Below are 14,756 nucleotides of genomic sequence, written 5' to 3'. Positions count from 1 at the left end.
CCCCAACCCCCCTCTCCCATGGGGAGGGGGGGCCCGCAGGCCTGCACCTGGGGCTCCCCCTGAGCGTACCTGGGGGTCTGCCCCCCCGCCCCGCTCCACGCCCGTGTGTCTCGGGGGTGCCCACACACAGAGCAGGAGCCAGAACGGGCCCCGGGCGTTGGGATCAGTCCCCCAAAGGTGGCGGGGAGTGCCAAAAATATGGAACGCTTCACGAATTTGCGTGTCATCCTTGCGCAGGGGCCATGCTAATCTTCTCTGTATCGTTCCAATTTTAGTATATGTGCTGCCGAAGCGAGCACGAATCCACAGTCCTCCCCCGAGCTATTTGAACCTCCCTCTTTTAATAATTTTTTGCCCATGGCGAGAATTTTTACCTCAAACTCCTGCGCCTTCCCCCACGGCGTCATATTCCCAAGCTATTCTCATACTGACAATCGTATTTATGTCAGAAATTTTGACCTTTCCACGGCTGAGCTGCGTGCGGAGTGGGACTGCTGAGCGCGGTGCATGGCGGGAGGGATCCTACTTTGCATCGCGGGGCGGAGCGGAGGCCGGCGCCTGTCCTCCACCGTCCCAGAGTTCCCCCGCGGCGCTCGCGCAGGCGCGCTGCCGCCGTCGTCCGTGCCGGCGGAGGAAGATGGCGGCGGGGCGCTGACGGGACGGGACTGGGCCGCTCCGCACGCACCGCGCCGCGCCGGGAGGGCCGAGGCTCCCGCTGCGCTCCGGGACGGGCCGCGCCGCGCCGCCCCCGTGACGGACCCTCCATGGCCGCGGGGCCGGCCCAGCAGCCGCGTCCCCGCTGGGCCTGCTCGGGTCGCGCAACCCCCGGGCCCCGCCGAGGTAGCGGCCCGCTGAGCCCCGAGGCCTGGCCCGGGCCTCGCCGGGCCTGACCCGCTCTCCGCTCCGGAGGCGTCTGCGCGCAGGAGGCCGGGCCGGGCCCGGAGGGTCGCCCCTGAGGAGAGGGGGCCGGGGGCAGCGTCTGCCCGGTCCACCCGGCGCCCTGCACCGGGCAGCTCCCGCGGCTTCTCCCCGGCCTCTCGGCGGCAGCGCTCGACCTTCGTCCCCTCCGAAGCGGTCGCTCGGCCCCAAGCCCGCTGTGCGGCGGGGGATCGGTCCCTCCGGCCCAGGTCAGTGCTGCCAGCGCCCCTCGGCTCCCAGCCGCAGGCGTCAGGATGTCCGAGAACCAGCCGAACGCCAACAACCACCACCCGGCTAACAACAACGGGGGCGGTGGGGCTGCCGGGGGCAACAACCGGGGCGTCCGCAACCCCAACCTCAACCAGAACCCCTTGATCAATGTGCGCGATCGCCTCTTCCACGCGCTCTTCTTCAAGATGGCAGTGACCTACGCTCGCCTCTTCCCACCCTCTTTCCGCCGCGTCTTCGAGTTCTTCGTCCTCCTCAAGGTGAGGGGCAGCTTTAACGGGGGCTTTACGGGGAGGAGTGGGCATTCCTCATGCTGGCCTACAGTTAGGTGCAAAAGCATAAATTTCTTATAAACACAAACAAGCTGGGCTCTGCTAGAGGTCACTGCCCGTGTTTGGACCCCCCCCCCCCCATGCTGCCCACTGACTCCCGTGGGTCCCTCCCCTGGGAGAAAGACGTGAGCAGTTGTAACAGGCTGTGCCGGTCCCTGCACCACCACAGCCCTGGTGACAGATCCCAAAATAAAAAGGGAATCGCTGAGCCAGCTTGCTGGGCAGCCAGGCTGCTGGGGGGCAGGTGCAGGGAGTGGGGGGCAGGCACGGAAGATTTAAATTTCAGTTTCCGAGCGATCGCTCTTTTTGCCTGCATTGCATAGGCGAGGTGCTTGGTGGCTGAAGTTTTGTTGGAGTCTTGTCTTTTTGAGAAGCGATGAATTTGTAAATTTTTTTTAGCGGTCAGCACCCCCAGCTGTGCCAGCGCAGTATCGCACCTCTGCCTCTGTCCCAGGGTGCAAACCCACCTGCTCCCTGGCTGATGTGGGCGCGGGGTTGGAGACCCCCGGAGGGGGCTGTCGCCGGGGTGAAGTGCCCGTGGGTTAAATCCTGCGCCGTGGCTCCCAGGGCACACACTGATGCTTCTTGCCAGCACCAGGATGTGAAAGTGGAGTAAGGGGAGGTGGGGAGGGGGCTTGCCAGGGGCCAACAGCAGGCTCCTGCTCTGGAGTTGTAGCGAACAGGTGCTTAAAGGAACTAACATTCAGGGCAAAATGTGTCGTACTGCCCATACACGTTTTCTGGCCTCCCAAGCAGTGTTCAGGGGTGGAACTTCTCTCTCTCCCTGTCCTGCCCCAGCACCTTGCATAGCTGGATTCAGGTGGGCAGGGAGGCTGGAATGGGGCTGGTGGTATTGACAAGGCTGTGGGGTGGAGTGAGCGGTCTGCCTGGTAGCGGTTCTAGCTGCTGTCTGCTTTTGATCCAAGCGTTGCTGAGGGAGTAAGCGTATTCACGTCTGGAGAGAGCAGCCTATTCCCGCCCACAGAGTTAAGAGTCAGCCAGGCTCCAGCCTGGTCTTGGCTCTGTGCGCAGGGTACTGGTAGGAGGTGAAGTTAGAGACCGTGGTCCTGGACACTGCTGTTCACGGAGTCCTGAAACCACTCGTGGTTCTGCCGGCTTCATCGTGGCTCCTCCTGTGATGAGGGAGGTGTTTCTGATTTACCTTCCCTAGCGTCTTCCTATGCAGCTCCTCTGCAGATGAGATGTTTACCAGTCTGTTTATTCATAGCAAATAGGTCAAGAAAGATATGTAGCAAGGACAGCTAGTTTAATTAGGAATGAGCATCTTAATGCAGCTGGAAAGCGAGTGTAAGAAACTCAGCTGTACCACTTACTGTACCAGTGTTTCTTGGACTTTTCAGCTGTGAACTTTGGGTAGCATTGTGCTAGATCTACTATCATCACTATAGGAAATAAATTTTTTTCGTCCACTTTATTTTGCTGTGGCTTTATAGCTGTTCCTTGGGTTGATCCAGGACAAGGGAGTGGTGATGCTCCACGAGCCCAGCCTCAGCAGGTCAGTGCAACCTCCGGCTGTGGCAGAGTCCTTACCTCGCAGCGACGAGTGGTGGATCTGAACGCAGAGCTGGCAGTTCTGCTGTGGGTTTGGGTTGTCCTGCTCTGATGGTGGGTTGTCTTTTGTTAAGGTTTGCTTTATTCTGCCTTTGTAAAGTTGAGTCTTCTCCAGGCTTCAACAGGAAACACTGTGCTGAGGAGGGAATAGTTGAACACCACGGGTGGATTTCTGTTTCTTTCAGTATGCCTTGGAGCCTCATCGCACATTGGTGCTGTGTTTGGTCAGTTTGCCTGTGGTGCAGTCGTTTTGGGGATAGTGTTGGTTTGCAGGGCCTTGCATGGTGCTGGGGCCTGAGCATGTGGCTTGTGATTTCAGCAAGACACGTGTGCTGCACAGGTATCGGTGCCAGCTCTGGTCTCCTGAACAGGAGGAGATTGTTCTTGTGGCTGGTTTTGGTGTGTTCTGCTGATACAGTTGTACTGAAATTGCCTGTTTCTGGGCTGCTTTATTGTTGATGCAGAGACCGCCGGGGCTGGAAAGCATAAAAGCTCTTGTCCACCTGTGAATCCGTTTTTCCACATTAATCCAGTGTCTTTATGGGCAGAGAAAAGGTGGTTAAAACTGGGGAGCCTGTAAACAGGCCAAGGGTGTTTGGGCTGATGGTCTCTGCTTTGTTTCATGCTGTGTGTAGGCTCTCTTTGTGCTGTTCATCCTGGCTTACATTCACATCGCCTTCTCCCGCTCGCCCATTAACTGCTTGGAGCACGTGCGAGATAAATGGCCACGCGATGGCATCTTGCGTGTGGAAATACAGCGCAACTCAAGCCGAGCCCCGATCTTCCTGCAATTCTGTGGTGTCGAGAAGTTCCCGGGAATGGTAATTGAATCCACAGCTGAGGAAGAGGAGGAAGAAGAGGAGGAAATGACCGTGGATATGTTTGAAAACAGCTCTATCAAGGTAAAGACGCGTTCCCTGCGTATGCAGGAGATGGGAACCCGATTGTTGGTTTGGGGAGAGATGGTTTGTTAGTGCAGTCATCTTAAGTGTGCCACAGTCCCACTGATCCCTCAGTCATCTGGAAATAGTGTGTTCCTTAGTTTTTCCTAAATCTCCACGTTAGCCTCTGATGGTTTAAGACAGAATGTAAAGCTTGAGAAAGTGGCCTCTTTTGTCCTCCTCCTGGTGGCAGAGGCCTTTGCTGGGGGCACAGAGGGAGCACAGAAGATGGGAGCTGAAGTGACTGCTAACGTGACTTTCTCTGCTGCGCTTTTCCCACAGTTTGAGCTGGATATCGAGCCCAAGGTGTTCCTCAAGCCATCCCGAGTGAGCAGCACTGAGGCACTGCCCCACAATGAAAGCCAGGAGTTCTCGTTTAGTGAAGCAGCCACTAAAGGTATGCAGCCTCTGAGGGAGACTGTGTCCGAGTTTGAGATGCTAGCCAGAGCAGGTAAAGACAACTTACACTGCTATCTGTGCTCTCTCCTTCCCCTGCCCCGTGCATCTTCCCTGCACGTCTTGTTCCTTCTGGCTTCTCTGGGCACGTGCATAGTAACCTTAAATGTCTTCCCTGATGCATTCACCTGTGGTTGACCTTGTCGATACTAACAGTAGATCCACAACAAGATCTTTCCTTCGGCTGAAGGGGGGCTGGGAGTCGGGGGTCATCTGGGCTATAAAATTTGCTGAAGCCTCTCGGTCTGGTATCGTGTTTCTGCAGCAGTTGGTGCCAGATACCTCAGATGAATGTGAACTTCCCTCTTCTGAGCAGTTTGCTGTTCTCTTGAGACTTGCAGGGATCTGACTGACAGCACACATTCCTCCTCGTATTAACAGGGTTTGGGCTGTATTTTGAGTCCCTGAGTCAACACCAGTACTTGAAACAGCTAATTAATCCTGAAAGCCACTGAGCAAGTTTCAGTGGATTGCGAGATACAGCATTGCTGTTCTGCACCGTTCAGGATATCCTGCTCTATTCCTCCCCTTGTTCCAGCATGACTTAAGCTGCTGATGTCTCATAAACTCTAGAGGGAGATTTAGTGGCTTTGTGTTATTTAAAATGGAAATCCACTGTTGGAAAACTTCTTTTTCTAGTGGTTAGGGAGGAAATCAATTAAAAAATACTTACGTTAAAATAAGAGACATGGCAATTGGATTCTGGTATCATTTACCTTTTTCACCTACACTTTCATCCCTGGAAAGACTGGAATTCTTTGCTGTTCAGAAGTACTGGATGTTGTGGCTGTGGAGGATTGTGAGACTGGACATTGCAGTGGCACTGTTCCCTTGCGCTTGCAGTGGTTTTGCTTGATGCTGGTTCAGAACTCATTAGTCCTGAATTTAAGATCATTAAGTCATGTAAGACTAGAAAGCCCTAAATATTTTTGATGCAATACCTTTATTAATAGTTGCCTAAGTTCTGTAAGAGTCATGTACAGTGCTGTGTACGCTGATGGGCTGTGCCTTGATTTGCTGAATGCCCAGCTGGAAATGATCCAGCAATGTGGTGAGAGAGACGCTTGTGCTGCTTTCCAACATAGTTTAAAAATTCGTCTTTTCAAACAGGTCCCAGATCCCCAAATACACGTTTTTACTTTTTTTTTTCTCCAGGTTTCTTGTGCTATAAGTACACCAAATTTGATGTTTAGAATATTTTACCATGGAAAAATACTTTATGATGCAAAGGAAGTAATTCTTTTGTTGATATTTAAACACTTTGTTTCCATTTGAGCTTAAAACTGTTCTATAATGGAAACAAGAGATGAAACAAACACACCAGCCTGTGTTTGTGGCCAGGGAGTGGGATCAGAGGTGGGGCAGTAAAGCAGGCATTTCTGTCAGTGATGTGTAGCTGTAAGTCAGAAGAGGCAGGTGCATTTCTTTTAAGTTATTGTATCCTTTTAAATTTTTTGGTGTGTCGTTGTAAGACCCCTGACAGCTGCCTCCCCTCACTTCTTGCAAGATATGCTGTGACAGTTTAAAAGATCACGGATTAAATTGCTTGCCTTCGACTTAGCAGGAGGTTTTGTCCTTTCAGAGGTGATGTAGCAAAAAGCATCTATTTTGAACCTTTCTTTATTAAAAAAAAAAAAAAAAATCAAGGACACTTCAGGGGCCACCATATTTTTTGTTTTAAAGCCATAATTGCTCCTGCCTTTACTTTTGAGATTTGTAATTGGAGCAGTGACCTCTGTCTCCTGAGTGCTGCTGCCCTATGGAGTGTTTACTTGCTGTTCAGCCTGTATAAAGTATATTTTCCCACTGTTTCCTAAACAACGTAGAAAGCAGAAAGGGAACAGAGTGAAAACAAGTGGTCTGTGGCTTGCCAGGCAGAGATGTGGGCAGATTTGGACAGTGTTTGACAGAGCTTGGAACTGCTGCCCTGAAGCTTTCCCAGAAGTTTCGCATTAAGGGCTGATGTCAAGGGAATGGGCTGCAATTTCAAAGAATTTGTATTGATTTGTTTTTAATTGGTTGAAGGAAGCCTGGAGCCCGTGTCTGCAACTGATTCTCTTTTCAAGAATGTGGTGGGAGGGCAGAAGGGAATCCAGAGGTGCTGTTTCTTCTTGGTAATTGTTTGCAAACCCTGCTGTTGAGTCTCCCTTCCCACCCTCTCTTCCAGTGTGGCCACAGGAGGAGTACATTGTGGAATACTCGTTGGAGTACGGGTTTTTGCGCCTGTCCCAGAGCACTCGGCAACGCCTCAGCATTCCGGTCATGGTGGTGACTTTGGGTAAGTGAGGGAGCCAGCCCACGCTGGTGCAGGGGTGGGTAGGCGCTCTGCAGAGATACCTACGCGCTGTTTCCTCTTTAGTCTTGTGGAAACTATTTATAACAGTTGATGGCGCTCATTTTCCACGTAGGAGAGCTGCTTTATGGAGTCTTTATTGCTTTAGTAGGTCATACCTTTCTAAGAGGAATAGGTTGAAATGGTGTCCAGTGCAGTTTTCTCATTGAGGAAGGAAGAGCTTCAAGGTACTGAGGTCTAGGCTCAGTGTGGAGCAGCAGCAGTGCAGTGTTAGCACCCGGTGGCGAGAGCAGCTGTGCATGTGTTGGGGACAAGGCTGAGCAGATCTCTTTAGCACCAGCAGACCATTTTTGTGGAACAGCGTTCTCCTGGCATTTCCTCCATTAAAAACTGTCCAAGACAGGAATAAATACGATCGCAAACCTTCTCATGCCTGTGAACTTAATTGATCTGTAATGAGCTGTTAGTGCAGCAATCAGACTAAATTTTATTACTTACTCCTAATCAAACTGGAGTACAGCTGGACTGGAGCCATTAAGCAGATATCCTGTACAGGGAATGGGCAGTTCCCATATTAAATGGAAACCCAGCTGACCTGGGTTGTCCAATTCAACTGGACAAATTCCTTCGTAAGTATCTTAGTAATTTACTGAAAAATTATCTGTGCTCATGCCTCCTGTTTTGTTTAGATTTGGGTTATTTTTACAAGCTGATCAGTGTTTTTACAGCAGAACACAGGACCAGCTTCATGAGATGGAACCAAACAGCCTTCATTAATGGCCAGAGCGATGGGGAGGCGTTCGCGTGCCCTCCGCTGCAGAAGGGTGGGTGGGATGGGAAGGGTGGGCCCTGGCAGTGCCGTGCTGAGGCCAGCTGACATCTGAAAAGTCTTGGCCTGGTCTTCTGAGTCTTACCAGAACTTGTTTCTCTGGGCCATTAGTTGGGGTGAGCCTAGGGAAGGTAGTCCAAGCCTAGAAGTTAAATGCCCTTTATGTCTGTGCCAACAGGGAGTATGACAGCCCTGATGTAATTCTTAAGGCCCAATTGACGTTAGCATTTTGACAGCATGGCTAGATTTGTCAGGGTGTGACGTTTTCCCTCCCAGTCCTGCCCAATTTAGTTATCCAGCCAAAGGTCCAACTGCAGACGCAGGTCTGCTGGCAGATTTGTCCTTCTGAGTGATGAGAAGACTCTTTGCTTGCCTTGCCGCCTCTGTGGTTGATCTGACTGGGTTGGGTGGTTTTTTCTCTCTAGATCCTACCAGGGATCAGTGCTTTGGGGACAGGTTCAGTCGCCTATTGCTGGATGAGTTCCTGGGTTATGATGACATCCTGATGTCAAGTGTCAAAGCTTTAGCTGAAAATGAAGAAAACAAAGGTAAGGCTTGGAGGAATCGCTTTCTGCAGCTATGCAGAGCAGTTAATGTTTTTTCTATAGATGCATGAATATCATCTTCTGACTGTTGATTAATCTAATGCAGGGAACAGTTCCATGTGTTACGTAGAGATGTTATTGTCAAGGACAAAATGAAACAAGCAGGAGGGGAGAGGTGTCTGCAAACGTGATTTTCTCCTGCCTTATTGCACTGTATAATAATACGAGTGCTGCTGTGAGGAGGTGTTGCCATAGATTTGCTTTAAATCCTATTTCTTTAGAAGGCACTGAAAGTTTTATTCTTAGTTTGTGGTTTAATTGCACTGAACTTGTGTGTGTTTGCTTTTTTCTTCCAGGTTTCCTTCGGAATGTGGTGTCTGGGGAGCACTATCGCTTTGTCAGCATGTGGATGGCTAGGACTTCGTATCTGGCAGCCTTTGTCATCATGGTCATATTTGTAAGTCGATAGGAGCTGGGCATTGCCTGGACTCTGGGCCCGGTGCTGGTCAGCATATGTTTGATGTAACAGCACAGGCCTGAGCTCTCATCTGCTTTTAAAGCTAAACTGATGGAGTACAAGGTTCTCCTGGTTTCTGTGGTGTTTTTTTTTTTATTTAATGTGGGTTCTTAAGGTCCTAACAGTGGAACAGAGGAGGTGAAATAGAATGAAGTAATGGTTTCGTGGCCAAAAAGGAGATTCATGTTAGAGAGTCTGTAAGTGTAGTTAAAACACTCAGGCTGACAAGGCACAGGGTGCAGAAGTTTGTCCTCTGAGACTTATAAGAATGGGCCTAATTTGCCAGGAGTGATCAAGATAGATCTGAGTCTCCTGTGATTGTGCGATGAGGTGATTACAGATAAGTATTAGACAAGATCCCGAGTGATAACTAAGTCTGTGTTCATAGTCTTGGGTGGCTGTCCCCTTTTGTGTGTGACCGGCCACTGATGCAGCTCCTTCTACAACAGTATTGTGGCCAGTGAGAAAGGAGGACAAGGGTGCTGGGTGCCCATTGCCAGAGGCATCGGGAGTTGCTGGCAGGAGCACAGATGTAGGGCGGGAGGGAAGAAACCCTAGTTCCAGCGCTGCTGCTGCTGTTTGGTTTGGCCCCTGCTCAAATACTCAGGATCAGTCTCTTTACAAACAAATCACTCGCTGTCTATTTCACTGCAGTAATACAAAGATTAATTGCTGTTTGTGAAGTCCTAATTGCTCTTTGGGAAGTCGGTCTGCATAGCTCAAACTGACGAACATGGGATGTGCACAGCATGCTGTGCAGCACTGCAAGTCCAAACGCGCCTCTTCAGGCCTCTGCTGGAGTGTGATTCTGCAAGTGACTCCCTGGACCTTTGTGGCTCTAACACTGGCTGCTGTTCTCATATTTCAGACCCTGTCTGTTTCGATGCTGTTGCGCTACTCGCACCATCAGATCTTTGTCTTCATTGGTAAGGATTTTCTAGGGGATTTAGGGTGTACTGACACTGCCTGCTCCAGCACAGTGTATCATGCGTATACTCTTGCCTGTCATCATTTAGAAGGGTCCTGCATGTGGCTGCACAGGGTATAAATCCCCCTATACTCCCGTCACGGTGCTTGTGAGGACTGTTCTGTCTCTTGACAAGTATCAGGGATGGTGGGTTTGACTGCGTGTTGCAGTGCTCTGTCTGGGGAGTAACGGAGGGGTGGAGGGTTCTGTGGCCCCGCATCCATTTTGTGTTATAGTACGTTTTCCTTCTTGCAGTTGACCTGTTGCAGATGCTGGAAATGAACATGACAATTGCCTTCCCTGCAGCTCCCCTCCTCACTGTCATTCTGGCTCTAGTAGGTAAGGACGTTAGCTCACTGCTTGTGTATGTGCAGCAAGTCCCACTGGAATCCGTAGAAAGTGCAATTCCCTGTTCTGACGTGGCCATGGCAGGTGGTTAGCGTGTCTGCTCATCACAGGGTGGAAAGCTCTGGAATGTGATGGCACAGTGAGCTACATTGTCTTTCTGGGTCCCCTGGAAAAGCAGTTCAGTTGGAAATCACATAAACTGAAGCTTTGTCTGTCACTAGTTCATTTCAGATACGCTCTTCCTGTGACCACATTGCATTAGCACAATTTGAATTTAAAAAATGAGCAACAAAACCCTGAAATCTTTGCTCTCCAGAGCCAGCTGATCTGGCCTGTGCAGTGACTGCCATCAGCAGTGCGACATGTTTGGCCTTAGCTGCTGCTTTAAACAGAGGTAATTTATCCTGCTGTGGTCTTTGCTGCACGTCATATAGCCCTGGCTCTGAAATGACAGAGGATCCTTCACGTGCCCCTTGGGGAAGCCCTTTGCTGACGGTAGTCTGCGCCCTGCAGCGTGCTGATGTTCCCTCCCGCCCTGTCCTGTAGGTATGGAGGCCATTATGTCCGAGTTCTTCAATGACACCACAACTGCATTTTACATCATCCTCATCGTGTGGCTGGCTGACCAGTACGACGCTATCTGTTGCCACACCAATACGAGCAAGAGGCATTGGCTCAGGTAAGAGCTGGTGGGAGCTCCTGGCTGCACACCCTCTTCTCCAGTGGGGAGGAGGCTGCTCCAGACCCTCCCAGCCAGGAGGCTGTCCACTCCTGAGAGCTGCTGTGTGTCTCCTTGAGAGCTGCCTGACATCTTGTAGGGTCCAAAGTGCAATTGCTTCCACTTTGGGTTTGTGCCTGGATTTCAAGAATCATCTCAATCCTTTCCCTGCCCTTTATTTTGCCCTGGTGAAGACCTGTTCACAGCGAGACAGTTCTCATGACCTGTTAGTGGGAGCCGGCACCACCCTGTGCAAAGTGTCCCGGCTCAGAACAGAGGAGTAGAAAGAAACTCCCGTTTGTCCTGTCCATTGCCGTATCCTGATGTTTATTGCCTTTCTGCCCAGGTTCTTCTATCTGTACCACTTTGCCTTCTATGCTTACCACTATCGATTCAACGGGCAGTACAGCAGCCTGGCTCTCGTCACCTCGTGGCTCTTCATCCAGGTGAGTAGCTGCCACTTCTGCTGCGTGTTAGTGCAGCCAGCTGTGTGGAGGCCAGTGCCATCGTGTGAATTCAGTCCTGGTCACTCCACATGCTTCGGAGGGGTCTGGCTGCCTGCAGTTTAAACTGCTACATTGCAGATAGCTCACACTGGCTGTGCTGTTAAAAAGTGAAGGGAATCTGCTGCAGTTTGGGCTCTGATCAAACTTCTTGACAAGCTGAGTTTGAGTAGCGATTTTAGTTACAAAGAGATGGAAATAATCCCTGGTTTGGAAATGGAACGGCAGAAGGATGCTGTTGAACAAGAGGGGGTTTTGGTCACTGGCTCACATCCAGCCACGCGGCTGCCAGTAGGCTCATGTCACCTGGGTTTTGGAAGGTGTTAGGGAAGGATTCCTATCCTGTCTTTCTAGAAGAAATCCTGCCGAGGATCTCCTTGCAGAGGCTGAGGAGTTGGGCAGGTCTGTGCAGTGAAAGATGCTGGCAAAACCAGCTCCAAATTGATGTCTCCAGTGTGGTTCAAGCAAACCTGGGTGTCTCTGGCTTTTGCCCTGCCCCCTCTCTCTGCTGCAGGACGGAGACAGGGAACTGAGGATGGGCCAGAGAAATGTCTTCACCCTTCTTGTTCTGAGCCCTTAAAAGGGAAGGGGGGTTGTACCCCGTTGCCTGTGTTCAGAGAGAAACTATAAAAGCAGCTTGCAGGGGTCATAGTGGAAGCAATAAAACTTCAGACAACCTCTTGGCTGTCAGAGCAGCCGAATTCTCCAGTCTTTATGGCAAGAAGAAAGCGTAGTTTTCTAAGGTACATCTAGGCTCACAGCCCAGGTCCACTGAGTGACTCCTTTCCCTTTGCCTTCTCTAGCACTCAATGATTTACTTCTTCCACCACTATGAGCTACCAGCCATTCTCCAGCAGATCAGGATCCAGGAGATGCTGTTGCAGAACCAGCAGGTAGGCCAGGGGACTCAGACGACGCTCCAGGACAACCTCAACAACAACACTACAGCTGCCCCCGTTGACGTGGGGGGCCGCCGGCCCCACCTGGCCGCCGGCCCCTCTGGGGAGAGCAGCAGCCCGGCTGCCCTGACTCCCAGCGAGGCCTCCAGCGTCATCGCCGCTGCCACCGCGGCTTCTGTTGGGAGTGATCTGAACTGGGTAGCCGAGACAGCTGCCATCGTTACAGAAGCCTCGTTTCTCTCTGACCTGAGCACTACCCTCCTGGAGCCAAACGTGGTGCACGAAGCTGTGGCCAACGGGAACCCGCAGGACGCCGCTGCTGCCTCCAGTTTGGTTGCCCGCATCAGAGTCAGCAGCGACCACCCGGAGACAGCCATGGGTTCCATCACCATTGAAGTCACTTCAACATCTGTGGTGGCTGCAGCAGATGTTCCCCCAGCTGCAGAGGCGCCACCAGCTGCGCCCCTCGTCCCGCTGCAGGAGGAGGGGGCTTCAGTCCCCAGCCCTCCCCTCCCTGCACAGACTGAGGCTGTCGAGGGCTCAGACAGCCAAGCAAAACCTAGTGGCAAGAACTGCGTTGCGAACAGCAGTGTGGTAGAGACCCCTCCGGCCTTGGTGGAGGACACTGATCAGGACAGACGTTTGGGGCGTGCTCTTGGGGACTGGGGAGAAAGCAGCCCTTGCCCAGCACCAGCGGATAGCACACCTAGCTCCAAACCTTGCTCGGAGCCAGACTCGAGGAGCCTGTCTTGAGTCCCTGTTACTGTAATTCTGGACTGCCAGGAAGGCATTTGGATTTTGTTTGTTACTATTTCTCACTTCACCATCATCCTTAACCCATGAATTCCTCTTAGCAGAGGCAGAGCAGCTGGGACAGAGAAAAGGTGCTGCAGTGGACTCCCCTGGGAACAGCACGTGAGAGCCTGATGTGCGTGGGACTGCCGGGAGGGAGGGACGAGGCCTGCGAGGCTCAGGGCCCTCGTCCCGAGGCTGTGGGCAAGCAGGCTGCCTGCTCGAGCCCTGCAGTCACTCCCCTGCCCCAGCTTTTCCTTGCCCCTGGCTGCCCCAGCTTTGCCCCCTGCAGTGGCATTTGCCATCCAGATGCTGATAGCAAGTAAGAGCTGATGTGGGACAGCCCACACGTGTGTGGCAGCTTTCTGGTTAGAATAGCAGCTGCATGTGGACGGAGAGTTTTCTGACACCTGCAGGAGAGCTGCAAAAACCAGAGGAGAAACCTGGTGAACTTTTCCTTCTCCTTAAGGGGAAGAGGAGCTTAAGGCCTTCCCCAGACACTAGATGTGCTCACGCCAGGGCAAAGCTGGGCGATAACCAAAGTAGAAGCTGCAATTCAGCCCCATTTTTTTCTGTCCTTGAACTTCCCTCGGTCAGCGGGTTTGGGGGGTAGAAGCTGCGGTGTCCAGGTTGGAGCCTCCATCCCCAGAGAGATGCATTTGGCTGGACTGGGAAGCAGCAGCGTTGATTCCCATGCTGATCAGCCCTGGAGAAGTGCTGTCCCTTCTGCCACTGGTGACCTCTGCGAGGGCGTTCAGAATTTGGCCTCTCTTAGGTGTGTGTGGCCAGCATAAAATAGGAGCTCCAGGCACAGGCAGATGGTCTCAAGTAATTCCTGCTGGGAGCTGATCTGTAGTGTCAGTGTCTGTGGATACGTTTGGGATGAGGAGGACAGCAGCTCCATCTCTGTATGACTCTGCTTTTTGGCACCTGCTGCTGTGGGTGATGTAGTTTTGCTTTTCAGTGCCTTGTCCCTTAAATGGGACACGTTTGGGTTTAAGATCAGCCCCATCCCAGAGGAGAGAGATCAGCTTTTCACTGGCTGAACTGTTGCATGAGATGGTTTAGCAAAGAACCAAAACACTAAAGCCAAGACATTTCAGCTAATTTTTCCTCCTTTCCCTGGCAGCAGAGGTGAAGCTGGCTGTGCCTGACCCCTCTGCCGTGCTGCTGGGGGACTGGGACGGGCACCGGCTGCCCCCGAGGACGGGCTGGACCCACATGATGTGGCTGAAGGAGGCGTTGTGCTGGCAGGTAGAGCGGAGGCAGGAGTGCGTCCCGGCTGTAGGGTGGAGAGGAGAGAGGAGCTTGGGGAGTGACGTGGAAAAGCGCAGTGCTGGCAGGTGGCTCTGCTCTTTGTGGGGGGCTGTGGAAGTGTCCCAGAGTTCAACGTCGTCTCTCCACAGCTGAGCAGCGTCTGTGGAGTCCGTCTCCCTTGGAGGTGCATTTTGGTGTCTTCCACCAGGAAAGAGTTTCCACATCAGCACTGGGGGATCTCAGAGCCCCCCGCTTCACCGTCTCTGCATTTCCCACCCAGGGGCCCCCCTTACTATTTTTTTTTTTTTTTCTTTTTGTCTCAAGAAGCCCTGGGTGTTCTCTGGGGAGTGGGGGAGCCTGCTCATGCCCCGCATGCCAGATCCTTCTGCAGCCAGCCTCCCTGGGAAGGGGCCGTGGCGCCTGGCTCCCTGCTCCGGCAGGAGCGTGCCAGAGAGCATGGAATAATCGTAGGCTTTTAAGAGGAGTGGGTGGGTGGGAGGGGAAGGGGGGGGAGGGCGGGAAACAAACCAAATGATTTGATGAATGAAGAGTAGAGTTCATTCTATTTAATTAATGTACAAAATGTGTTTGTATATAATAATAAATATTATATCTAACAGCTGCTGTAGTGCTGCTCTGCT

The 14,756-nt window shown here is 52.1% G+C and overlaps 1 protein-coding gene and 1 non-coding gene across 3 annotated transcripts; one reads left to right on the top strand and one right to left on the bottom strand.

Annotated features, from left to right (window-relative positions):
* Nucleotides 1-192: 192 nt before the first annotated feature.
* LOC130149322 (U6 spliceosomal RNA) lies at nt 193-299 on the bottom strand. The gene has a single exon (XR_008821867.1). It is a non-coding gene; the product is annotated as a U6 spliceosomal RNA (small nuclear RNA).
* Nucleotides 300-1,040: 741 nt separating this feature from the next.
* Nucleotides 1,041-14,599, top strand: TMEM259 (transmembrane protein 259). 2 transcript variants are annotated; one of them, XM_056337310.1, is made up of 11 exons: nt 1,041-1,406; nt 3,686-3,952; nt 4,274-4,388; nt 6,615-6,725; nt 7,995-8,117; nt 8,471-8,571; nt 9,500-9,557; nt 9,854-9,937; nt 10,493-10,625; nt 11,011-11,110; nt 11,971-14,599. In XM_056337310.1, exons 1-11 carry the CDS (start codon nt 1,173-1,175, stop codon nt 12,817-12,819), a joined length of 2,175 nt encoding a protein of 724 aa, XP_056193285.1. In that variant the 5' UTR covers nt 1,041-1,172; the 3' UTR covers nt 12,820-14,599. The 2 variants fall into 2 exon arrangements, with proteins under 2 accessions (XP_056193285.1, XP_056193284.1); XM_056337309.1 differs by having other exon boundaries at nt 4,274-4,442.
* Nucleotides 14,600-14,756: the final 157 nt, after the last annotated feature.

Source organism: Falco biarmicus, chromosome 4 (genome assembly GCF_023638135.1).
Source record: "Falco biarmicus isolate bFalBia1 chromosome 4, bFalBia1.pri, whole genome shotgun sequence".
NCBI lineage: Eukaryota > Metazoa > Chordata > Aves > Falconiformes > Falconidae > Falco > Falco biarmicus.
The sequence above is the reverse complement of the archived record's forward strand: the minus strand, read 5'-3'. Positions and strand labels throughout refer to the sequence as shown.